General features: G+C 32.8%; 1 protein-coding gene and 1 long non-coding RNA gene across 3 annotated transcripts in view; one reads left to right on the top strand and one right to left on the bottom strand.

Moving 5' to 3' along the window:
• Positions 1-2,829: 2,829 nt before the first annotated feature.
• Positions 2,830-27,266, bottom strand: part of LOC127725560 (dehydrogenase/reductase SDR family member 11-like) — a 59,203-nt gene continuing 34,766 nt past the window's right edge. For both annotated transcript variants that reach the window (XM_052232626.1, XM_052232621.1), the window contains 4 exons: positions 10,277-10,371; positions 9,736-9,856; positions 9,213-9,365; positions 2,830-4,328 (listed from right to left, as the gene is read on the bottom strand). In XM_052232626.1, coding sequence (XP_052088586.1) covers positions 4,287-4,328; positions 9,213-9,365; positions 9,736-9,856; positions 10,277-10,371 — 411 coding nt within the window. In that variant the 3' untranslated portion in view covers positions 2,830-4,286. The remainder of the gene's footprint in view (positions 4,329-9,212; positions 9,366-9,735; positions 9,857-10,276; positions 10,372-27,266) is intronic.
• On the top strand, positions 22,172-24,845 carry LOC127725624 (uncharacterized). Its single transcript, XR_007993045.1, has 3 exons — positions 22,172-22,402; positions 23,529-23,638; positions 24,728-24,845. It is a non-coding gene; the product is annotated as an uncharacterized LOC127725624 (long non-coding RNA).

A 27,266-nucleotide genomic window follows, 5' to 3' on the forward strand; every position in this document is an offset into this window, starting at 1 on the left:
TTACAGTTTACTTTTCCAATGCTTTCAATTTAAGATTAGGGCATTTTTGTCATTGGAATGGAGTTTTGTAGTCGGAGATTACTCTAACCTCTGACGACTGTTTTGCGACACCAGCTAGGGCAGTGGGACTTCAGCTGGTCCCATATCAGATAGATGATATTTGCCTGTCCGAAGTGGAGGCGACTGGATTCATATAAATCAAGCCTCAGTTTATTTATTTTTCTCTTCATTTAAGTAAGTTTGATCAACCTGCCACCCGTTATCTTCTCATATTTGGACAGTTTTCACATTGACCAATCAATACTGGCATTTTAAAGGGTATGAATGCCCTTTACCGTCAGGCGTCAAACAGACATTTTCAGTTACCGTTAGCATCAAATTGGTTAACATTTTACCGTGATTCGTCAACATATCCTTATCGTGATTCATCAGAGGTCTCAAATAATTATCGTTACCATTATTTTTGGGGAAAAATTAACGTGATTCATCAAAATCTATTTTTTTATCGTCTTGAAGAAATTATTTTATCGTCATGCACCAAAAATTACCGTTAACGTCATTTGGCAGGATTTTTTTACCGTTATTCGTCATGAAGGTACCCCCAATACCACCCTCATTTTAACTTTCACTTTATAAGAATGTCACATGACCAACATTATGGGAACTGATTTATGCAAATGACCCATATTCCATAGGAAAACATAATCTATATAAATCAAGCCTCAATTAGTTCATTTTTCTCTTCATTAAAGTAAGTTTAATCGACCTGCCACCCGCTATTTTCTCATATTTGGACAGTTTTCACATCGACACATCAATACTGGCATTTTTACTTTAACTTTAAAAGATTGTGACATGACCAACAGAAAAAGTATTTTACAATGCATTACATGTATGAGAGCTGATTTATGAAAATGACCCTTATTCAATAGGAAAACATAATCTAACGTTCATTTATGATGCAAATAAGCTGAATGGCCGAGTGTGTTCAATTTGAAAATAAAGAGTTAAAATGCCGGAATCGCAAAAACAGATGTTGGACACCAGAGTAATCTCGGACTATGAGTATGAGTTTTGGGCAATTTGTAAGGGGGGGAGGGTTCAAGGGAAGCAAATGCTCTTTAAATTATGCATGTTTCAAAAATTGGGGAAAAATTACACAGAGAGTTGAGTCATTTTTTTCAGACTTAATTCAAATAATGACTAATGCAGAATTACCTTCTAATTCTAGAAAAAAAATTCACAACTACTGTCTGAGTACTGAACAGGAACAATCATGGTACTTTTTTACCTATGAAACTATACTATGACATCTGTCAATGATCTGATCTGCAAAACCTACAAACAAACACAGAAATATCATCAAATAGTGAAATAAAAGATTGATTGCACCTTGTATGGATAGTTCCGACACGTGTTACATGGGGAGCCCGTTTGTTACAAATAATAATGTCACGTGATCACGCACTGACCGTCGCAAATTTTTATTACACAATATTACTGTCTTACACAATTCACAAATGCATAACCCATTTATCTTGCGGACATGCAATGGGAATGTGCACGGTTATCAAAAACTACAAAAATATTGCATGTACAGTTAATGAAGAAGTTATTTCATCAAATAGATAAGATTTTCACTCATGACACAAATCGACTGGGTGTCATCGCCATCGGGGATAATTGATAAATGGGATTAAATTGACCGCCAAGAAGGTGTAGAGAACCTTAACATTAATAAGTAATACTCACCAAAATTTCTCTATAATTAACGCTATTTTCTGTTGGAAAATTTCAGAAAGATGCTGATAAACTTATTTGGTGACACCTGAGACTACTATAACACATTGTGATATAGTAGTCTCAGGTGACACAGATTATTTTCTTGTTTTGGCGCGAAATATATTCTTACTCTTAATGCTTGACGTAACAAAATTTGTATAGAATTATATTTAATTAAAGCTCAGCGTAAATATGCAGAAGCATGACAATACATTAATAATAAAATGTGTAAATATTTCTGTAAAAGAACATAATTTTACTTTACCAGTATACTTCACTTAGAATTACATTTGAGCGCAAGAAAATCTCTATGTGAAACGGCGCGGGGTCGAAGTTCAACATTTCAACGGAAATTTTTGCGTGTACTTGCGTTGCTTTAGATCGAGGCCACAGCTTTTCAACCAATCGGGGAATGTTTACTTGGGGCATACATCTATTTTTACTGCAGGTTTCGACATGTTTAAATCGGGATTATAGAAAAATGGAATGTTGTTGGTAGATACAGAACAGAAAATGATGAACACTTTTAGCAAAAGATAAATTGGATCGGGGGTCTGTGAATTCACATTATTTGTACAACTCTCCTTACTCTTGGGAAGCGTCTGCTTTACATCGAGGCTTGCGTTGCTTTACATCGAGGCTTTCGTTGCTTTACATCGACGCCATAGTAGTTCAACCAATCGGGGAATGTTTATTTGGGGCATACATCTATTTTTACTGCAGGTTTTGGCATATTTTAATCGAAATTAGAGAAAAATGGAATGATGTTAGGAGATATAAAACAGAAAATGATAAATATTTTTAGCAAAAGATGAATTGGATCGGGGTTCTGTGTATTCACATTATTTGTACAACTCTCCTTACTGATGGCAAAAAATGGAATTTCCGTGACCTAAATGGTTCGCGAAAATTAATATTTTTATATATATATAGTAACTATATTTGATGTTTTTGGAGTTTCCACTAGTTCTCAATCTAAATATGGATTCACTTTTATTAGTAATTTACTACCAAACAGTAAAACATACTCAATGAGCTGAATCTATATAATTGTATCTACACTTTTATTAGTAATTTACTTCCAAACAGTAAAACATACTCAATGAGCTGAATCTATACAATAAGTTATTGTCTGCAAACCAGAAAAATAATTGTTTTTGGACCCTAATTACAAAACTACGACAATAACCCCCAAAATCAATCCCAACCCTCTTAATGTGGTATGGAACCTTGTGCTAAAATTTCATAGAGATCCATACACTTAAAAAATGTATACTTAAGTTATTGTCTGCAAACCAAAATGTCTTTTTAACGAATTATCAACCAAAACTTCTCACAATATGTGACAGAAATTATTGCTAATGCAAATATTGCGACTTCAGGAGTATCTCAATAATAAGAACTTGCTTTCTAATATTTGATACATGTACATATATCTGTATGTAACTTTTCATAAAATCGAAATAAATGCACACAATAATTTCTGAATTTACAGTACATATTTTACTGCGTCTAAAAAGCTCAAGGTACAAACTGGGGTCGAAACTTTGAAGAAAGGGATTTTAAATGGATACTATAATATATGTGACACTATTATATCCCATTGAATACTAGGTTGTAAACAATTCAATCATATAACAATGCTTAATTGCTGTTCGTTATCTTTACAATTACCAGAAGGTCTTCAGAATTAAAATAAAAAACTCATGCTTGACCAGAAGATAAAAACTGTCTTTCACAGTTACCTCTACATCGCTTGTCGTACCCTGCAAATTATTATGTTTCTTTGAAAGAACATTTGTGGGATTTTTCAATACATTTCACTAGTCTTCCAACAAATTGTCTCATTCACCAGCGGACAAGCCAGCATTATTGATAAAATGTTACTTCTTTTTAGCAGAACGGAAAGCTTTCAAGTCAGTTATTGTCATCGGAAGTGTATATACTATGAGGAAACAATTTAAATGTGCATTGTTCACACCACAGGTGCTGAGAAGACCAAGTATCCAATAAAAAGAATCAAAAACAAAACATTTTCTCTAGATGCTTTCGAAAACTAAAGTATAATCATATATCAAGCTAGCATTTGAATGTATGTTGTAGAAAATATGCCTTCATATCTCACCCTATTCCTTGACTTCAACATCTCTTTATTTTTGCTGTTGGGAATTGGAATCAGAGGGTATATTTATTTCATATATTACTATATTTGATGTTTTTGGAGTTTCCACTAGTTCTCAATCTAAATATGGATTCACTTTTATTAGTAATTTACTACCAAACAGTAAAACATACTCAATGAGCTGAATCTATATAATTGTATCTACACTTTTATTAGTAATTTACTTCCAAACAGTAAAACATACTCAATGAGCTGAATCTATATAATTGTATCTACACTTTTATTAGTAATTTACTTCCAAACAGTAAAACATACTCAATGAGCTGAATCTATATGATTGTATCTACACTTTTATTATAATACTTTTCTTTGTGTAATACTCCTACACAACTTGTTCTGTCGGGCGAATCATCATTTCACTAACCTGTAAAATAAAGGATATTTTAGGGTTGGATTTCATATCTAAAGTTAATTTCATTATGAAACAAGCATATTTCATTTTATGAAGCGAAAAAATAGCATGCAAACCTAGAGGTTTGGCACAAAATACCTCTCTCTTGAAAATCAAAGCACTGTACGCGCTGTAGGCAGTTAACCAAAAACCAAGGCAAACGTAATTATGAAAACTGTGGCAGTGTTGCTTCAATTTTTTTTTAAAGATTTGAAAGAACAAACATTAAACATTCGTATATTGTACATTTATGTTCATTAAATGAATTGATTATTAAGGCAAATTAATTAATATTTCATCAAGGTTTTCAAAAGCAACTCATATATCAATGTAAATGACCCCCATCTTCACCCCAAGTGCATGATGTTACTCCATACCAAGTTTTGAATAAAATGACGGGTGATTATAAAACAGTTGGTCAAATATTCTCGCTTTACACTGCTTGAAAGATTTATATGTTTTCTTTAAAATGAGCCATAAATGAAATCTATTATAGATAGATATAGGAAGATGTGGTATGAGTGCCAATGAGACAACTCTCCATCCAAGTTACAGTTTATAAAAGTAAACCATTATAGGTCAAGGTACGGCCTAGAAATAATTTAATAAATAATTAAAGTAAATTCAATTAACCTAGACTCATTTTTTGCATCAATAAAATTTTATAATAAACAAGAAATAATTGTAACAGGATGCCGTTATGAAGTCTCCCAAACAAAGCCTCCATAATTCGTCATTCCCATGGTCTCCTGACATTGGGCAAAGTCCAGTTCATATTGGTTTGGTCTAGTAAAGTTATATGCATATGCGACACCTAGGAGATTGACCCTGTATGTCATTCAAATCTTTTTGAAATGATGAACAGGAATAAATATGGTTTAGGTGTGGGTATCTCGACCGTTTACAAGTTCTCAAACAGGAGGGGGTGGGGTGACCCCATGGACTCCCCCTATATTTCATTTGATTTGTTATATTGTCCCATACATGAATACATATGGTTTAGGGGTGGGGATCTCGACCATTTCCAAGTTCTCAAACAGGAGGGGTGGGGTGACCCCAGGGACTCCCCAAATATTTCATTTGATTTGTTATATTGTCCCATACATGAGTATATATGGTTTAGGGGTGGGGATCTCGACCATTTCCAAGTTCTCAAACAGGAGGGGTGGGGTGACCCGAGGAACTCCCCATATATTTCATTTGATTTGTTATATTGTCCCATACAAGAATACATATGGTTTAGGGGTGGGGATCTTGACTGTTTACAAGTTCTCAAACAAGAGGGGGTGGGGTGTCCCTGTGGACTCCCCCTATATTTCATTTGATTTGTTTTATTGTCCCATACATGAATATATATGGTTTAGGGGTGGTGATCTCGATCATTTCCAAGTTCTCAAACAGGAGGGGGTGGGGTGACCCAAGGAACTCCCCATATATTTCATTTGATTTGTTATATTGTCCCATACATGAATATATATGGTTAAGGGGTGGGGATCTTGACTGTTTACAAGTTCTCAAACAGGAGGGGTTGGGGTGTCCCCAGGGACTCCCCCTATATTTCATTTGATTTGTTTTATTGTCCCATACAGGAATGTATATGGTTTAGGGGTGGAGATCTCAACCATTTCCAAGTTCTCAAACAGGAAGGGTTGGGGTGACCCCAGGAACTCCCCATATATTTCATTTGATTTGTTATATTGTCCCATACATGAATATATATGGTTTAGGGGTGGGGATCTCGACCATTTCCAAGTTCTAAAAACAGGAGGGGGTGGGGTGACCCCAGGGACTCCCCAAATATTTCATTTGCTTTGTTATATTGTCCCATACATGAGTATATATGGTGTAGGGGTGGGGATCTCGACCATTTCCAAGTTCTCAAACAGGAGGGGTGGGGTGACCTGAGGAACTCCCCATATATTTCATTTGATTTGTTATATTGTCCCATACAAGAATACATATGGTTTAGGGGTGGGGATCTTGACTGTTTACAAGTTCTCAAACAAGAGGGGGTGGGGTGTCCCCGTGGACTCCCCCTATATTTCATTTGATTTGTTTTATTGTCCCATACATGAATATATATGGTTTAGGGGTGGGGATCTCGACCATTTCCAAGTTCTCAAACAAGAGGGGGTGGGGTGACCCAAGGAACTCAACATATATTTCATTTGATTTGTTATATTGTCCCATACATGAATACATATGGTTTAGGGGTGGGTATCTTGACTGTTTACAAGTTCTCAAACAAGAGGGGGTGGGGTGTCCCCATGGACTCCCCCTATATTTGATTTGATTTGTTATATTGTCCCATACATGAATATATATGGTTTAGGGGTGTTGATCTCGATCATTCCCAAGTTCTCAAACAGGAGGGGGTGGGGTGACCCAAGGAACTCCCCATATATTTCATTTGATTTGTTATATTGTCCCATACATGAATATATATGGTTTAGGGGTGGGGATCTTGACTGTTTACAAGTTCTCAAACAAGAGGGGGTGGGGTGTCCCCGTGGACTCCCCCTATATTTAATTTGATTTGTTTTATTGTCCCATACAGGAATATATATGGTTTAGGGGTGGTGATCTCGATCATTTCCAAGTTCTCAAACAGGAGGGGGTGGGGTGACCCAAGGAACTCAACATATATTTCATTTGATTTGTTATATTGTCCCATACATGAATATATATGGTTTAGGGGTGGGGATCTCGACTGTTTACAAGTTCTCAATCAGGAGGGGGTGGGGTGTCCCCATGGACTCCCAATATATTTCATTTGATTTGTTTTATTGTCCCATACATGAATGTATATGGTTTAGGGGTGGAGATCTCAGTCATTTCCAAGTTCTCAAACAGGAGGGGTTGGGGTGACCCCAGGGACTCCCCATATATTTCATTTGATTTGTTATATTGTCCCAACATGAATATATATGGTTTAGGGGTGGGGATCTCGACCGTTTACAAGTTCTCAAACAGGAGGGGTGGGACGACACCGGGGACTCCCCCAAATTATTTTCATTTGATTTCTATTATTGTCCCATACAAGTATATATATTGTTTCGGGTGGGTATCGCGACGGTTTACAAGATAAAAGTACATTTTCAAATTGAAGGGGGTTGGGATGACCCCCAGGGACTCACCCTATATTTTGGTTGATTTTTTTTTATTGTTCTGTTCTTATTACTGAAGACTGCATGTGTCTATCACTTACTGTTTTCGAGAAATAGTCATTTGAAAATAAAAAAAAAAAAAAATCCCTTAGGGTTCTATAGTAAACCCCTCCCTTCTTCAGGCCCCTCCAAATACCCCTAAATCGACCCCAATGCACAAACAAAAGATTAATGGCTCCGCTAGACATGTAAGTCTAATCATGGAAGTATTATATTGATATAATACTTCCATGGTCTAATGTTTTATGAAACCCTAAGTGAATCTGACAAACGGTCAAAGTTGTCTTAACGGGTTAAGTGGATTCTGTCCGACTTGTCTCGGGGACGAGTTGTCCACATTACTTAAAACATCCCATCAACGTCGATTTCCGCATCTGTTTCATGACCTCGTTTCATTCATAAAATAACAACAACCTTATTTGGCAAGATAAGTTAAAAATTACCGCCCACTTAATTAACTTTATTTCCTCTATCATAGAGATTTGTTGTACATGAACAATATTCCTGCGCATTTTAATATAAACGACTTGTAATTAACGATTTTCGGCGATGAAATATTTCATACAATTGTTCTTTGACATCGTAGCCAAAAGCACCGGGGATAATAAACTACGTACGGATTTCTATTGAGCACTACTTCCTATGTGCAACTTCAAAAGTTTTGGGTAGTTCGACGATCATTTAAGGTTTTTCTGGTCATATTTTTTGTATTCCAGAAATAAAAGTATTAAAAAAATGTCCAATTAGTTATAAATAACATAATAGCCAGCTAGATAATATTAATGGCACGTATTTCAGCATTTATTGGGTAGAACACAAATCTAGGGTGCTCGCATAAGGCAGCTTAACTGCCTAAAAACCGTCATCTGCTATGTTGGGAAACAAAGGTTTAAGAATTAAATACTTATACATATTTTTGAGATAAGACTTAGTAAATTCATGTAATAAATGAAAAATGAATCTAGTCTCTTTTCACTATCTTTAAATGATAAATTTGTCTCTGCAGCGGATGGTGGGTATTTCGACCAATGATGTCTCATCAGTTAATACCCAAGACAAGAATAATTGTGCAAAGCCGTAAACAAGCCAAGCAGCCAAAACTAGACATGAAACCAGAGATATGTGTTGTTGTCCTTTAAAAATTCACAGGTTATTTGTTTTTAATTTGACCACTACAAAGAGATATTGGCAATTTCCTCTGTTTCACTTGCAGGGCCAAAATTTGAAAGTCGTTGCCAATGAAAGCAATCATGATTGCCAAAATGATATAATTTGTATCTCGAAAAATTAAAATATATATATACAACTTTGTCTCACATAGAATATTGGGGTTAGTTTAAATTCCCTTAAACTCTAAATAATTTTTAAGAAACGCCAAACTTGCAAAAAATTATCAAAATTTGAGCTCCGTGCCATCTCTATGCATTTATCAATTGGTCTCATGCTCGGAAATACGCCAAATTGTTGTGTAAAGGCGTGATGCTGTGGATGTAAAAAAAAAATGGACCAGGTGTAAAAACTCATCAAAAATGCTAGTCTTATAATTTAATACGCTAGAGGTGTAATACTTCCAGATAAATTGACCTGCCCTCTTTCTTTTACACAATATACATATATCCTTATGTTCATGCCATGCAACATTTTTAATAATTTGTTGTTTCTCATTTTTTTCACTACTAAATTCATTCACCTGGACATGTGATGGGTAAGATAAAACTGTTTCTATGGCATTGGCGATGTCCTGAGGATCCAGACCTTGTCTTGTACTGTAACATTCGTTAGCTGCAGCTTCTCCAACTGCAGTACAGGCAAAATTAGTCTTCACTAAGCCTGGACTGATACTCTGCAACAACGAATAAAATATGTTATAAGGGACCTCTGGGTTGCCAACAAAACGTGTTGATATGACAACAAAGGAGCAGACAATAGCAGCATGGGGGAGAGTATATGTTACTGAAAAATATATATTCTTACAATCATTAAAAATTCGGAGTTGGGACTGTTTTCAGTATTGTGAATTTCTCATCTAAGATAACTCATGTATGTGAATATTGTGTTTATTTTCAAATGATGAATATGTGTGAATAAATTACTATAATAAATTATTATGAATTTCAGGAGAGATGTGGGGTGTATGTTAATGAGAGAGCAATACAAAAATATAGAAAACCATATTTATAAGACCAAAGTTGTGTAAATATTGATAAGCTTACTGTTATTTTGATATGACTGTTTATTTCTCTTAGTTCCCATCTAATGCCTTCAGTTAATGCAGTCACTGCATATTTAGTAGCTGAATAAAAGTGTGCTTTGCCACAACGATGTCCGGATAAACTTTAAATATATGAATGATAAAGTTCACACAATTTTGTTAATGAAATTCAAACAACATCTACTTAAAGCACCAATGCATCATGAAAGTTCGACCTAAACAATTTAGGTTTCATATTTTCATTGGTTTATTTTTCAAAGAATTCTCTTTACTCATCTTCAGCTTGTATAACTTGTATACTCCTGCTTTTATGTACCGAAGTGAGATAAACACGACGTCGTGAATATTTGCCACTGAACATTAAAAACTCAATAAAGATCTTGCGGTTTTCAATGAAAAAATGCTTAGAGAATAAATGTGCATCATATTATCTAGTTATCCCGTATTATTACTGTTTATATAAGAAAGATCCGTTAAATAATGTGTTCGTTTGTGAAATAATATTTGATTTAAAACTAAATCTGCCTTATTAAAAGTTTCACCTGTTGATATTAATGATATGACCATCATCAACTCTGTTGGCCCTCATCATTTTCACAGACTCTCTTGTACACAGACATACAGCCATCACATTCACCTAGAAAGACACAACTATAAATAACAATCTTTACTATACTACCAGCCAAAAATTTAAAGGAAAAAAAACAAAAACATGACAAAAAATAATAACAATATCTAATTAATGTTACGAATTAAAGTGAGGCTAATATAGTCTGTCACTGTCAAAGAGGGATCTATTTGTTCCATTGGACATAACAATGTTAAGATGGAGCCAGTTACACAAGAAATTATTAAACAAATCGTTATAGTATTTACAGAAAGTATACTTCAAATTTGAAAAAGAGTTTAGAATTCCATGCATACGTTTTTGAGTCACGCAGGTTTTCTAAGATATTCAGAATTATCTAGACAAGCATTTAGCACCATCATATTGAGTTTTGTGACGGTTAAAAAAAGTTGTTTATAGAAACTAGCAAGACTGATGGGTTTCAATGATCGTGAAGGTAGAGAATTTGTTATTTCTATAAAAGATAATGTCACATGCAAGGGTCCAAAAACGGTCATATTTGCCAGTCATAACCCAAACTGAAGGCTATTTGTCCTAAACGGCAGATTGGGATATAGGAAAAATAAATTTTTATTCCGAAATGATTTCGGTCATTTTATTTAGATCAGGTTTCCTATTCGCCACTGATTATTATGGGGACAAAGTCCCCAATTACAGTAAGAAAATCAATAAAATGAAGAAAAAAAAATTAATATTCTTATGAACTCAAAAGCTTTAACTTTTTTTTCTAACTTTTTCAGATTCCTGCATTTGCGTAGAAATCTCTTTCTTTCTTCCTTCCTGTCTCTTTTGTCACAGGATATTGAGTAAAATATTGGAAGGAGCATCATATTGTTTCCTGCAAATTTGTTGTTTTTGATTACTGAAAGAATACTATACATTTATTTCCCGTGTCCGAGGGAGATATGAAAATTTGTTCACCCAAGAAAATTCATATTTCCAAAGGGCCTGACTTTTCGAGGGTGAAGAATCTTCATATCTCCCTAAGCCAATGGAAATGAATGTTTTATTCCACTGCCTATTATTACACAGAATACTTATTTGAGTACTTCATTGTAATTTTTCATTTACATGGTTGTGCTTACATGATTTTATTTTGTTGATCGTTGGATCCACAGCGATCAGTGTGTTTTAGGAAGGACATCTAATGGTTTTTGTTTACTCAATAAAATAATAAACAAGTGATTTTATACAATGTATGGTGTGTATGCCGAAGCACTTTGAATGATACTCATCTAATTGTTCTTTTCGGTAATCGTCGAACTATTGCAGAAAAGTTGTATTTTGTGAGAAAGTAATGTCAAAGAATCATTTCCAAAATATCTGAATACATCAAAAAAAAATTAAAGCAAAAAATCGCCGAAACGTTACTTTGAAAATACATTTTTTTTAGCCTAATCTAGAAATTTGTGGGTAGATATCTTGGTCAGTTTTGTTTTATAAATAATTCCATCAACGGGATTATTCTGTGGCTTATATTTGTATTAAGCGTTTGTATTTGATTATCATTTTCGTTTATGGTCGTAGTTGTTTTGTGCGTTTTTAAATTTAATAAAGTACAAGATGATATCATAGATGTTTCTGTGATGAAATGTCTTGTAAACTACGTTTCTGATGTCCAGCTAGGAACTGGAGTTCGATATAAGTATGATTTATAATGTGTAAAATGAGTGATTCTTCTATACAATGTATGGTGTATATGACAATATGTATATAACGCACTTTCAATGATAAGCAAGACCACAATTTAATGACATAAATTTTCATTTCTATTCTGCAGTCGATCTCTTTGCAGAAAAGTTGTATTTTGTGAGAAAGTAATGGCAAGGAATCATTTCTATTTTATCTGAATACTTCAAAAGATTTGAACTGGACACCTTGTCAGAATGGGTCAAAACAATCAGGTCTCTTATTAAACGTCAAATTCATAAGTTGAAAAACTGTGTGAATGATCGACCAATGTCCGTTTTAAAGAAGCTGTGAAATGTCTTATCATCTCTTCTAGATAAATATGTTGTTCCTGCGAACAAAGCTTCAAATGGTCCGGGGACACAGTTATCGTCCTTTGATTTTCGTTGTCTAGAAATAGTCCCTAGTGTGGACAGTGTATAACTTGCAAATTTTTTCATACACCTTCCAAACTGATTTCTTTATATTTTATGCAAAAAATAGTAAAAAGGGGATGAAATTACATTTAAAAAAAATTTGGGGCATGAATTTTAAGGAAAAGTAGTGATTCAGTCCAGTTTGAAAAGGTAAAAAATTAGTATGTCCAAAGCTTTCAAACTGAATTATAGACCACCTTAACATAAAATTGTCCATATCTTGAGTTAGAGCGCCGATAGACTTTTCAATAATTTTGATATAATTTGTCCCAAAAGTAGGACACTGCACTGTAAAAATCTTTATTGGCTAGAGCAGGTGCGATTTTTGTTGTTGCATTTTTTGCCTAAAAGAAATGCACTACGAAATAACTGTGTTCTCGGGCCAAATAATATTGCTTTTGTATGTAAATCGTACTACTCCGAGTGTCTTTTAAAAGAATTAGGAATAAATGAGCACTCATGTAAACCCACATACAAAAACATATCATTTGACAAGGATAAGATTTTGGCGAATCATAAGTCCTTCATTGCTTCAATGAACTTTATATTGAACAGCAAGCTGAGGAGTTACCTTGTTTGTATTGGATACCTAAGCTTCACAAAATTAGGTACAAACAACGGTACATTGCCGGCTCAACTGCATGTTCTACAAAGGAATTGTCCATTAGATCTGGGACTATTATACTAATATATTATGTCCCTGATTAATTCACAAAAAATCTGTCCGCAGTGAAAGAAAGACTTCAAAAATACTGTGAAACTGTTTTCTCACGTAGTGGTATTAATCATATGTGGATTCTAAAAAAAAATCTAAAGAACTTCTGGATAATTTTAAATCTCGATCTTTCTCTGAAATTAATTCTATCAAACGTTTTGATTTTTCAACCCTTTATTCACCATTCCCCATGTGAAATTGAAAAATCGTCTAAAAGAAATAATCCACAATGCTTTTCAATACAAAATTGGTAGCATACTCTATACATTAACTGCTTTGGGATACACAGATACGGCATATTTTGTTAATAGTGAACAAAAAGGTAAAACATGCTACACAGAGGAACAAATAAAGGCAACAGTAGTATACTGCTGTTCAAAAGTCATAAATCGTTTGAGAGAAAACAAATCCGGGTTACAAACTTAAACCGAGGGAAACACATCAACTATAAGAGGAAAACAACGGAACAACAGAAACACTGAACTGCAACAAAAACAAATAAGTGACCAGTATGCAGGAGTTTCTTTTTGTCGGCATTCCCATGGGAACGAACTGTGCCCCTCTCCTTGCCGACCTCTTCTTCTTTTTATATGAGTCGGAGTTCCTTCAGGCACTTGTCAAACACACGAAGATCAAAGAAGCCAGATCATTTAATTTCACTATCAGATATATTGATGATGTTCTTTCCATTAACAATCCAAACTTTTCTGCCTCGGTTCCATTAATATATCCTCCAGAATTAGAAATTAAGGAAACAAAACACGCGGCTTTCTCCGCCTCATCTTTAACGTATACCTCGAATTTGACATAAGCTGCCATCTCAGTACCAGAATCTATGACAAACGAGACAATTTTAATTTTGAAATTGTAAATTTCAGGCCCCACCTTAGCAGCAGTATACCAACCCCACCTGCATATGGGATATACATTTCCCCAACTCATTCGGTATTCAAGAGCTTGCAGCTGCTACTCAGACTTTACAAAACGTCACCAATGTCTGAGCAGAAAGTTGATGAACCATGGTTATGTCAAAGAACGTCTCGTCCTTTTTCTAAAAAAAAAGTTCATCGGAAAATACCAAGACCTTGTTTGATAAATATTCCGTATTAACTTCACAAATAATACATGATGGCGTTGAAGTATAGATTCTCGGTACTGACGTTGTTCATCATCTTAATTACGTGTTAAAAGTGTTCTTTTTTATTTGTTTTTGTATAGTTTTAACCTTTACTGTTTAGACCATTTTTGGTAATAAACTTTTGGCGTGGCTCGGTATTTATAAATCCCGCCATTGTGTTATTATCCTATGGTCATTTTTTTGTATTCTTGTTTTTCATTTTTGCTTATGTACTTTGTCTATAGAGTGTCTATATTTGCCATTTGTTATTATAATGATTAATATTATAACACAATGTTGACTGCTGTACTCCAATTTTTGACATTTTTACTTATTATGTCTGTTTGTTTTGCTCACACTTTGTTGTCAAAATAATGGAATTCTATGCGACTGTCATACAAGTGAGAGGTTTAGCTAGCTATAAAACCAGGTTTAATCTGGGACTTTTATATTATGTCCTAGGTTTAAGGGCATACGATACAGTAGCAGGGGCAGATAATAACGTTTTCAAAACTTTTCGTGTTGTTTTCGCGACGTTGTTAATCAGAACGATGTAAATTCGCGATGTTTCTAATAAGAACGATTACATTTCGCGACGTCGCTTTAGATGTAGTCACATTTGCGGAAATCCACTGACGTTATAATCCCGATTGCGCGAGTTTGAAAAAAGTACCTGCAATGAAAATCGGCCAAATCACGAGAATTGTTACATTTATTCATTAATAAGGAATTCAACAATATTAACTTCGAATGGGAAAAAAATCAAAATCCACATTCTTAATTTTGTATGTCTGTTATTTTGTAAGAGATAAATTTGTCCTGGTAAAATATGTCCGGGCGGACATATATAACTAGTATAAAAAGTCCATGGTTACAGAATTTACTAGTAATTTTAGTCCGATGTTAGTAATTTATGTCCCCAGACAAATTTTCCTAGGAACTCAAGTCCATGTCATTAATATTCCTAGGTAAAAATGTCCATGTCCTTTTTTTTATAGGAAAAAATATTAATGAATCAAATCATTTACATTTAAACAATGGAAATTTAAATGTTATGTTTAATTGTTTAAGAGTTGTGTATTTATAGTTTTGATAAAATGTATGTCCCCAGACTAATTTTCCTAGGAAATCATGTCCATGTCATAAATATTCCTAGGAAAAACGTCCATGCCCTTTATTTGAAAAGGTAAATATAAATGTTATGTTTTAATATTGTTTAAGATTTGTGTATCAATTTTTTTAATAGAATTTATGTCCCCAGACTAATTTTCCTAGGAAATCTTGTCCAAGTCATGAATATGCCGAGTGAAAAACGTTTATGTCTTTTATTTAAAAGGAAAATTCTAATGAAACAAATTATTTATATGTAAACAATGGAAATTCAATTTTTATGTTTTAATATTGTTAAAGAGTTGTGCATTAATATCTTAATAAAATTCATGTCCCCAGACTAATTTCCCTAGGAAATCATGTCCATGTCATTAATATTCCTAGGTAAAAACGTCCATGTAGGGAACAAAATAAAACTTTCCCATCTTAACTAAGAAAATATGTTTTTTTATTTTATTTTCATTAATTTTTATAATATAATAAAAATTACTAGAAAAACAAGTCTTAGGACAATTTTTCCTAGGAAAATAAGTGCCAGACATATTTTACTAGCTATGGACTTATTTTCCTAGGAAAATTTGTCCTAGGACATACATTCCTAGTAAAATAATGGTCATGGACTTGATTAACTAGGAAAAAAAGTCTGGCGGACAAATTTTACTACCGGACCAAATTTACTGTTACAATTTCATATAGGAAATGAATAAGAGATATGAAAAACATAAGACGTCGATGAGAGAGAAACCCAACTACACAAAAAAAAAACATAAGTAATTTATATAGTAACTTCACCATTTGGCCAACTCTAAATTATAATGAGAATTGTACGGATAAATTTAACAGAGACTATCAACAAAATGACAAAAAAACGTAATAAATAATGACAGCGCAACTTACTGTTTCTTACTTTGAAAAGGTACATTAAAGAGTTTAACGGCATTTTTAGAATTCATCCCGTGGAATATATAAGTGTATGAAGAAGAATTGTCAGTTAAAATGACTCAGTTATAAGCCCCGTATTATAGACCAAAAACAAAAACGCACCCGTTGATGTGCTAAGCATATTCTCTATGTACATATTGAGAGAGAAAAATCAGCACACAGGAATTAGGTATTTGACAGACCAGAGTTGCAACTCATTGATGTTAAGTTACTGACCAAATACGAAGTCTTTTTGTAAAGTAGTTTCTCAGATAAGAAACAAGATTTTTGTTGGACCGGACAAACAATATACGGTGTGGCTTTTTCTTTTTCTTTTTCTTTTTTTGTGTTGAAGGCCGTATGGTGACCTTCAGTAGCGTTTATCGTCGTCATTTGAACTATGGTTGATAGTTGTCTCTTTTGCAATCATACCAAATGTCCTTATTTATATCATCCCCCTTACTTTATAATTGTTGCACATTTTGTAATGTAGGGGCCTTTTGAATAATTAAAACTATGTTCAAGCTGTGTTGTCTACATGAATTGTATGACTAATGTCGGACAGAGATGCAAATTAATTTTTTTAGTATATATATCTGTTTTGTTTCCGAACATTTCTTTTCTAAAAGTAATTTACTAGAATACTAATTCTATCCAAGTTTGAATTTGTAACAATTCATAAAGGTTTGGCAAATATGATGCTAATTTACGAGGAGCCAGCTTTATTAATTTTCATGATTAATATCATAGGTTTAAAAAAAAAAATACCTTGGCTCTACCACTGAAATTGACAACGTAGTAGTGAACGGCGGGAAAGATTTCACGACGCTGTTGCGAATAAAACTTATTACAATTTAGTTTGGCGCCTTATTGGCAAACGTCCTGTTTGCCAATAAAAATTAAGGTTTATTGCTTTTATTGAAAAAACAAGCACATGGACCCCCAGTTTTTTCTTTTGCAATCGATCAAATTCTGTTTCAAGAACGCTCCGCCAAAATTTTTAGAAAAAATCAACGATAGAATTTTTTCTGCACTTCTGTGTAGACGCAAAAATATGTTCAACTTCTTTATTTCACTTGTATTAAAAGAATTTAGGATATAATTATTTATTTCAACCGTTAACTTGTTACAGCATGCTGATGTAATGGATCAAGGGAACATTCTACAAAAAAAACTGTTAAATTATGACTGTTCGTTCAAAAGTATTGGTACTTTCCTTAAAAGTCCTTATTTATAAAATTTCAGGGTTTTTCCTTCAAATATGCAAATTTCGAACCAAATTATCTCAAAAAGTAAGTCATGAAGGTATTTTTTTCTTTGCATATTGCAAAAGTACACATCGAAATTGACCTTCTACCAAAATTTCAAGAAAAAATCAACGAGGGATCTCTACTGTATCGTATACCCTTTTAATCCACCATTTTCTACATTAGGAAATGCCTGTTCCAAGTCAGGAATATGACAGTTGTTTTCCATTCGTTTGATGTGTTTGAGCTTTTGATTTTGCCATTTGATAAAGGACTTTTCGTTTTGAATTTTTCTTGGAGTTCGGTATTTTTGTTATTTTACTTTTTTTCTATATTATCTGAATACTTCAAAAGATTTTACAACAAAAAATCGCCGAAACGTTACTCTAGAATTCATTTTTTTACGGCTTATCAAGTAATTTTTGGGTAGATATCTAGTTTTATTTTGCTTTAGAATAATTCCTTCGGCGGTATTATTCGTGGTCCAATTTGTATTAAGCGTTTGTATTTGATTATAATTTTTGTTTATGGCCGTAGTTGTTTTGTTCGATTGTTTGTAAATTAAACTAGAGGCTCTAAAGAGCCTGTGTAGCTCATCTGTTTATTCAACATGGCAATAACTCTATAAAGAGTTAACTGACAATTTCAGTTTTTGTACATTGTCCAGCTAATCATTTTTGCTATCTAAATTTGTATATATTATACTTTCCAAGATAATAGGCAAAAAAAATGGTAAGAATCATCTTTAAAGGGCAATAACTCTAATCAGGAGTCGACTGAAGATTCAGCCACGATGACTTATTTGTATATCATGTCTTTCTGATCATTTTTGTTATTTAAAGTTTCTACCTATCTATTAAAATTTTCAAGATAATAAGCAAAAATGCTATAAAAAAAATGGGGGAAAATCGTCATTATATGGCAATAACTCAATAAGGAATCGACAGGCGATTTCTGTCATTAGAATTATTTGTAGATCTTGTCTTGTTGATCATTTTGGCCCTTTAAAGTTTCTGTCATTATACAGTTTTTAAGACATTAGACAAAAACGCCAAAAAACTATAAAAATCGTTATCAAAAAGCAATAACTCCAATAAGGAGTCTCCTGACGATTTCAGTCATGTTAGCTTATTTGTAGATCCGGTCGTGCAGATCACTTTTCCTAAACAATTATTTTTTCTATCTGTTATAGTTTTTAAAAAAATTAGCAAAAATAAAAAAAAATGGTAAAATTTTACATTTAAGGGCAATAATTCCTATAAGAAGTCGCTGGGACTATTATTCTAATATAGTAGTCCCAGGAAGTCGTCTGATAGTTTTGACGTAAATGGACAGCAGGTAGATCTTATCATTCTTAACATTTCTGCCACTGTCATTTTTTCTCTTTTCATAGCGGTTTTTAAGATAATAGACAAAACATGCATTTTACCCCTTTATTCTATTTTAAGTCATGTCGGCCATGTTTGTTTGCAGACAGGGTCATCGGACACATTTTTTTTATACCCTAATTATGATTGTGGCCGAGTTTGGTTAAATTTGGCCAAGTAAGTTTAGACGGGAGAAGATTTTTGTGAGATATAAATCAAAAACGCAAAAAATGGTAAAATTCGTCATAATAAGGCAATTACTCCAATAAGTAGTCTTCTGACGATTTCGGCCATGTTTCCTTATTTGTTGATCTTTTCTGTCTGATAACTTTTTCTAATTGAAGTTTCTCTCTACCTATTATTGTTTTCAAGATAATAGACAAAAATTGCATTTTACCCCTATGTTCAATTTTATGCCATGTCGGCCATGTAGGTTGGCAGGTTGGGTCATCGGATTCATTTTATAAACTAGATACCCTAATGATGATTGTGGCCAAGTAGTTTCAGAGGAGAAGATTTTTGTAAAAATTGACGGACGCCAAGTGATGAGAAAAGCTCACTTGGCCTTTCGTCCAGGTGAGATGAAAAGGTACAAAATGATATCATAGATGTTTCTATGAGGAAATGTCTTGTAAAATACGTTTCAGATGTCCAGCTAAAAACTGGAGGAGAATGATATGAAGTGTCCCTATATCCCATTTGAGCAGGTTCCAGTAGTGTATAAAGGTACATAGTTCCTGCGGGAAAATGTTTAAGGAGTAAATCTGTTTAAATTCGGTTCTGAAAAAAGTCGACAAATTGTCATGTTATGAAGTAACTGGAGGAGAATGATATGAAGTAATAGCTTTTCTAAAAAGCTCGCCGTTTTATAGCTTATTATGTTAAAAATTGGGTTTTTTTTTTGTATTTTGTTTTGTAGTTTCATCCATTCAAAATTTTCCTCTGCATATAGATTATAATGGCATAAAAAAGTTGAATATTGGTCTTCTTGTTAGTTGTTTTTTTTCAGTTTTGTATCAATCCGATGAGTCAACCCCTTTTAAACTGGTTTTACAGTTTATAGTTCTTACATAATAGAAAAGAAAGGATAAAGGGTATACATCCATGACACAAAATCAGTACATGCTGTTTAGCTTTGGTGTTGATTTGGTTGCTGTCTTATTTATGATTTCCTACATCTCCTTTTATTTACACAAATTAATCTGGCAACTCTCCAGATATTTTTATACACATGTATACCTGCTTTCAAAACACCTTAGGGGACTGAAAAAACCTAAGCCATCTGACCTGTACCGACGTCTATGTGTATAAAATACCCCCTTCCCGGCAAAGTTACCTGCATTAATCAAATTCAGTCTTGTTATTTCTCTTTTGGAAGCTGACCTTAGAAGAAGACCGTTTTATCACCAGAACTTCACTGTACCGTGATGGACTTTGGCATGAAAAGGAATTCGACACATGTCTACATCAACCCATCCCCTCTAATTCTAACCTATAGACCCGGGATAAATGAACATTAAAATTAAATACCCGTTTTCAGATGTTTTTATGCTTTTAATTTATATCTGTTAATAGATATTTATCTTTAATTTTTGTTAACTATAGACTGAAAAGCAAATGTGGTCCTTCCTATATATATATATGTTTTATGAACGTAACATTTGAAAGCCTTGAAATGGCTCTGCATAATCACGACAGTGTGTTACTTGACATAGCGTAACGTATCACTACGTGTGCATTTTAGACACCTGAAAACAAAAATCGCTGATGTATCGGTTATTTATAGATACCGGCGTGTAACATGTTTAAGTGTGTAGTATTAATCTATATCTGATGCAAAACGTGACAATTAAATGATAAAGACAGAACAAAACTCAATTAATTTGAATCACTTTTGCGTTTGACCTTGCGTCAATATAGTTCCCAAGTATTATATGGGGTATTTCTTACGGAGTTTTCTGACTACTGTTTCCTTGAAATGTCTATTTACTATTTAAGTGGTCTAATTAGTTGCATATGGGTCATATCCATAATGCGCCTCAAATTGAGGAACACAAAAGTAATGAGTAAACAAAAAATATCTGTGTAGTGATATTGGACATGGTTCAATAGTTTAACAATTGCATTCGCTTAACCATTTGTGCTGATTTGGAGAGCAGAGGGCCATGGAATAAGGGTGTAAAAACTATGGAACTATGCAAAGAACTAAATTTTCAAACTCATTGTGTGAAAAAAGGTATTTTTTATAATCGAGAAGCCGCATCACAAAAGGCTTTTCGGGGTGTGCTATGTTATATATCAGTGTGTAAGGTCGGAGTATGTTTCTGTGTGTAAGAGAGAGTTGTTCCCCTTTTACCAGTATTTTGTATTTTTGTTTGTGACGTCATCTTTGTCTGATTAAAGTGTAGAAAATGGAAGCAGATGTGTTTTTATCTGTCCGCATATAATCGCCTCCATCCTTGCTACCACCCAGAAAACACACAACATTTTAAAAACATTTTTTAAATGTCATATGGACGTCTCTCACAAAATATTTCAATAAGATATCATTTAAACATAAAAAAAAATGTTTATTTTATTGTTTTTGAAATGTTTTATTTCTAACATTTAAGTAAAATGTTTTTACAACATTAACAAAATATTATTTGCTAATATCTTTTATTCATGTTCTCAAACATTGTTCTAAAATATCCCGTAGATATTTTATAATATAAGAAAATAATATTTTCTTCAATTGGTATTTTATATTTTAACAACATTTAAAGTAAATATTTTCCAAATATCCAAAAAACATTCTACAAAAAAATGTTTTACAGAAAATATAGTTTTGCTATTTGCATAAAATGTTTTATAACGTAAAATTAAAATGTTTTACATAAAACATCTGAAAAATATCAGCTTAATGTTTTCTATAAAATATTCTGACATACACATTACTTAATAGTCTTACTGATATTTTATTCAACATTTTACGGATATAAAAATAACATTTTATTTAAACTTTATTCAAAACCACACAAACAACGTATTGTGGAATTAGCTCGGTTTTTTTTCAGGATAAGATATAGTACTACATTTCATCAATATCATGACAAGCAAGATACTATGGTTGACATCCTTAATTGATATCTTGAAGCTCCTTGAAGTCAGATTTTATTCCTTCTTATATTAAAATTCAAAAGAGTCAACATTAAATTAAGCAATAATGTAACAATCACCTTTCTTTAATGTTTATTCATTTCGTTCGTGTATATTTTAGAAATTAAGAAATGAAAACTGTAACTGTACTAAGTTCAATTTTCGTATCGTTTATATGCCTTACGGAAAACCGACCTTTTCCGGAATCGACTTTTGTTTTATCACCGGAAATGATTTTGAAATTTGAATTTCGAAACGATGGCAGGATATCAACAAAGAGAGCCAAGAAAATTGTTTGTTACGCGATATATACTCACTTGGTAAGAATGATTAATCTGTTAAGATGAAACTTGTGCATTCATTGTGTGTGTTCAATCATAATCGGAACCAAATTACATCTGTTTCTGGAGGTGCGGATCAATGTTTTGAAAAAAGGGGGGCCCCTGCCCAAGGCAAGCAAACGTTTGGAGTGATACTTGTAAATAGCCTATACATTTATCTTATAAGTAGCTCCATAAGGGGGGTCGGGGCCCCTAAATCCGCCACTGTTCAAGCATCTACGTACAACAATTATGAATTTGTTCTTTAATATGAAAAAAATATCAGGATATGTGGCTTGTGTGTTTGATTGCCAATACACCTTATTGTTATTTGTCCACCATTACTGGCCATGGACATCACAAAAGTTCCCTTAAAAAGTTGCCGTCATATAATAATATTTGACATCACAATTGAAGGTAATACACCTTATTGCTATTTGTCCGCTATTACTGGACATCACACAACTGTCACGAGTTCCCTTAAAATTTTGACGTCATCATAAAAAATATCTGATGCCACAATGGAAAAGTGATAAGGTGTATTATTGTATGACGTATGCTGACGTAAAAAGTTCAAGCGGGACAGATTTCCAAATACTGAAATAGCGATAAGGTGTATGAGACAGCTATCCACCAGAATTTAAATGACTTGGATAAAAGAAATTATAGGTCACTGTACGGCTTTCAAAACTGAGAAAACCAATGCCATATAGTCCACTTTGAAGCCTTGACAAACAAATGTTAAATTTTTCTCAACACAATTGAAACAAAAAAACTAACTGCCTACATTAAATACACATTATGAAAAAGAAATTTGACAGACTTAAACCAACAACAACTATTGCAACAAGCATGACTCAATACCTTGTTTCCGAAGCACACAAACAAGTTACAATAACACTAATATAAGCACCATTTGAATATGGAGATTTTTTTTTTCTAGTAAAATCAGTGTATGTATGTATTTGCAAAACAGTAAATTAAATTTCCCTTAACAGCTTAATGAACATTACAAAGACTATGTAAGACTTCAGTACAAGCAAAATAATATAAACTGTTGCTTAAAATTATATTTATTGCTTCATACACACAATGTACATACAATGTATCTTTTATTTTTTAACAGGAGCTAAAAGAAAAGCCACAAAGGACAAGTTCAATATGCAGGTTTACAATTTGGAAGTGGCACAGGTTCTTTGGAATGTCTACAACCTTTCAGGAGAATTTTTTTTTGAAGTAAGATTTTCATACAGAATTACTGTTATTCCATATTTAATTCAAATATTTAGCATAAACAATGCATTACATTCAAGATTAAGGGCATACAATACAGAAAAGATATCTGGATATTTGAATACTGTAAATTCAGAAATTATTGCGTGCATTTATTATTGCGATTTTGTCATTTTAGACTAATATACGATTTTAATTTTTGCGATATTGAGAAAAATTCCGTTTAATTCATACACAAAATTTCAAAATGCGAGTTTAAATTATTGCGATTATAACCCTGTCGCATTTTTCGCAATAATAAAAACATCGCAATAATTTCTGAATTTACAGTAAATTATTTTTTTTGTGACAAAATAGAAACAAGTTGTTTATTTAAATCAATCTTTTAGTCCAACAGTGTGCTTTCATAAACAACAAATATGCTTTCCTTTGAAGTATTTCAAATACATATATAAACAACTCATTTAATGACATCTGTGTGTTTCTCGGAAGTTAAGTTATATTATTATCATCATTGCGAAAACAATGCGTAACACTTCGATAAATTATTATGTGCCTACAATGTATAGTATACTTCTAGGACTGTATCATATGCCCTTAGATACAAATGACAAGTTATAAACTATGTCACTCTACAGAGTTTAACACTTAAAAAGGACAATAAGATGTTTAATGACATTATGTAGCAGGGCTTTTAAAGGCCCCTACATGATACAATGCATTTAATGAAAACTAAAAAAAACCAAGAAAAACAACAGCCTGATTTATACAAAACAATAAAAGAAAAAAATATGATAGACAACAATCAACAAGTATACTATAATGAAATAAGACTCTTGACTGGACACATATCTAGTCTAAAAGTTTTTTATATGTTTTTTTTTTAATAACTAAATGAAGTTCAGCGTGGCACATTGCTCTCTCTTAACACGGTCAGCCATTTATCGTCCCCTTCTGACAGACTATCATCGTTATTTGTTTCAAAACTTTAAAGGGGAGGTGATGTATATCCTTCAGGCAATGTGAATCGTTCTATAATAAAGGAATGTGCAAGAAGTTTATATACGAATGTAAGATTAATTTTTTTTACAGAAGCATGGCACAGCAAGAAAAAGATATGACACTACAAGACATTCCAAGTGATTTTGAATAAGACAATTGATTGACTTTTTCAATGTATTCTTAAATAAATCAAATAGTTGATGTAAAATGGTGTTTTGTTCTCATCTCTTCAGCCAACTATCAATGATTATTGACTTAAGATGTAACCCTATTAGAAGTGTAGTGTTTTAGTTTAGAAAGAGAAGTTGTATTGAAAAATCTGAATTTGGGACACAAGTTTTAGTCAATGTAACTTGAACTTAAAAATTTGTATAATGTTTGCTTAATGTCCAATGGCATATATGTCATGCATGTTCAGGTTGACATATGCATGATGTGTATAAGATAGGTAATAAAAGTTGAGAGTGAAAAACTAAACATTATACCATTATGGTTGGAATGTGGGCTTTCTTGCACTGTCTGTCGTCTGTCCACCTATATTTGTCGGATTTTGTCCATCAAATATTTTCATCACTGTTTTTCCCAAAACTGCTGATAAAGATGAGTTCATATTTAATGAGCTGCTTGATAGTGATGAACTGTGATGTGAGAACATTTTTGTATCTGGCACCTGTTTCCTGTTTGCTTATACATTGTATTTCAAAATGTTGAATATCTCAAATTTTTCATTACTTTAATTAGTAATGCTGATGAACAGAATGACTTCATATTTGGTAAGTGGCTTGATCATGATGAGTTGTGTCTGCCATTTTGGATGTGTCAAAATTTGTAGATACTTCTTGTTTTTAGAGACTTTGAATTGAATTTCATATGCTTAGCAAAACAACTGATTTATTCTTGTTTGTATATAGAATTAATCACTGTGTATAAATTAATTTAACTAATGATTTGTTATTTAAAAAAGCAGGAAACTCAATCAAAAGTACAGAAATTTTTAGATTGATATGATCTAGATATCAACCAAAAACATCTTCTTAAAACATTTTGAAAACATTTTTTAGGCACAGTCTCACTTGCAAGAAAACATCCAAAAAACATTTTTATAACATTATTTGAGGTTCATGATGTTTTTCAAACGTTCAGAAAATATTTCTAGAAAATATTTTTTAAAAGATTATCAAAATGTTTTATACGCCATTGTTTTTCACATTATCATGATATTTCTTTACAACATTTTAATTATATTTTGCAAATATTTTAGAAAATATATTAGAAAACGTTTTAGCGATATATATTCTACCATACATTTAATGTTTTTCTGACGTTTTTTTGTGATATTTTCATGACATTAGACACAACATTTTAAAAACATTTTAAAGATGTTTTTGTGTTTGCTGGGCAGAGCTATTCCCCAAGTCTGTTACATGGTGGAGACCCTAAACGATTAATGGATAACGAATTATACGTTTTTTGGAGTTTTATTTTCTACGGATTTTGGACATTTTTACTTGTGAAGTTAACCGACCGTTCCTGATGGATCCTGACATGCCGCCATGATGCTGCATGAAAACTTTTATTGTTTTTGAAATTTAGCTGAACGTTTATGAATAATTATGATTATTGCACCAAAGTTTAATTCTTGGATTTTTGGAAAGAAGAACAGACCATGTCTCGTCTCGTGTACTGTCTTTGTGATTTATTGATGAATGTCAACTACATGCATCCCGTTTTAAACCCGAAGCACGTGAGATTTATCTCATTGCATCATTTGATTTCTGTTAACATTTGGATCCTGTTTATATAAATGCTATTTTTAAAAAGACTTATTAATTTGACATTACTCAATTTGTATCGGTGATAATTGTATCGCCATGCATACTAAAGTTCCGATTTCATCAGAAGAGACATTTTTACTGTAACAATCTTTGTTTATTGATGTTGCACCAGATGTATCCGTTTGTATTGCTGTTGTGTTTCATTCCGCCGTAATATTTTGACTCTTATAAAACGTAATTGAATTAAGAGATCGAGGAATATCGCCATGGATTTGAAGATTCCCAAGACGACTGATTTTAAGAGAAAAGATGATAAATGTATCCTGTACGAGAACATTTTATTTCTAACTATGTTGTTTTAATGAATCCAGATAATCTTAAATATGTTGTTTACTTTGAATTTAAGCCGATGTGAATGTGTTATTCATTTAACGGTGTGATATGTATCATAAATAAAACCTTTAATTTAAGAGTTTTTAAAAGGTCTCTGATGATTCTATCAAATTTGTATTCAGCTATTTATAATGATATCATTTTGTCTAGTAGGAAATGACATTAATATATGTGTATCACTGTAAGTGGTTGTGTGAAAGTAATGCGCATGTAATCGCCTCCATCCTTGCTACCAGAGCTTTTCCCCAAGTCTGTTACAGCTAAATAATGGAAAAACTAATCTCACTTCGTACCCCTAAAATTTAACCACAGATGTGAAAATGTCTCAGCTCTGAAACGAGCCATCATTCATATCTAAGTTTACGATATGAGCAGAGGAATTGAGGAAAAGGCTACCATTACCGCCTACCTGAATTAATATTGAAATAAGTAAAACATGTGGGGAAAAAATTATTGTTGAA

Source organism: Mytilus californianus, unplaced genomic scaffold (genome assembly GCF_021869535.1).
Source record: "Mytilus californianus isolate M0D057914Y unplaced genomic scaffold, xbMytCali1.0.p SCAF_1, whole genome shotgun sequence".
NCBI lineage: Eukaryota > Metazoa > Mollusca > Bivalvia > Mytilida > Mytilidae > Mytilus > Mytilus californianus.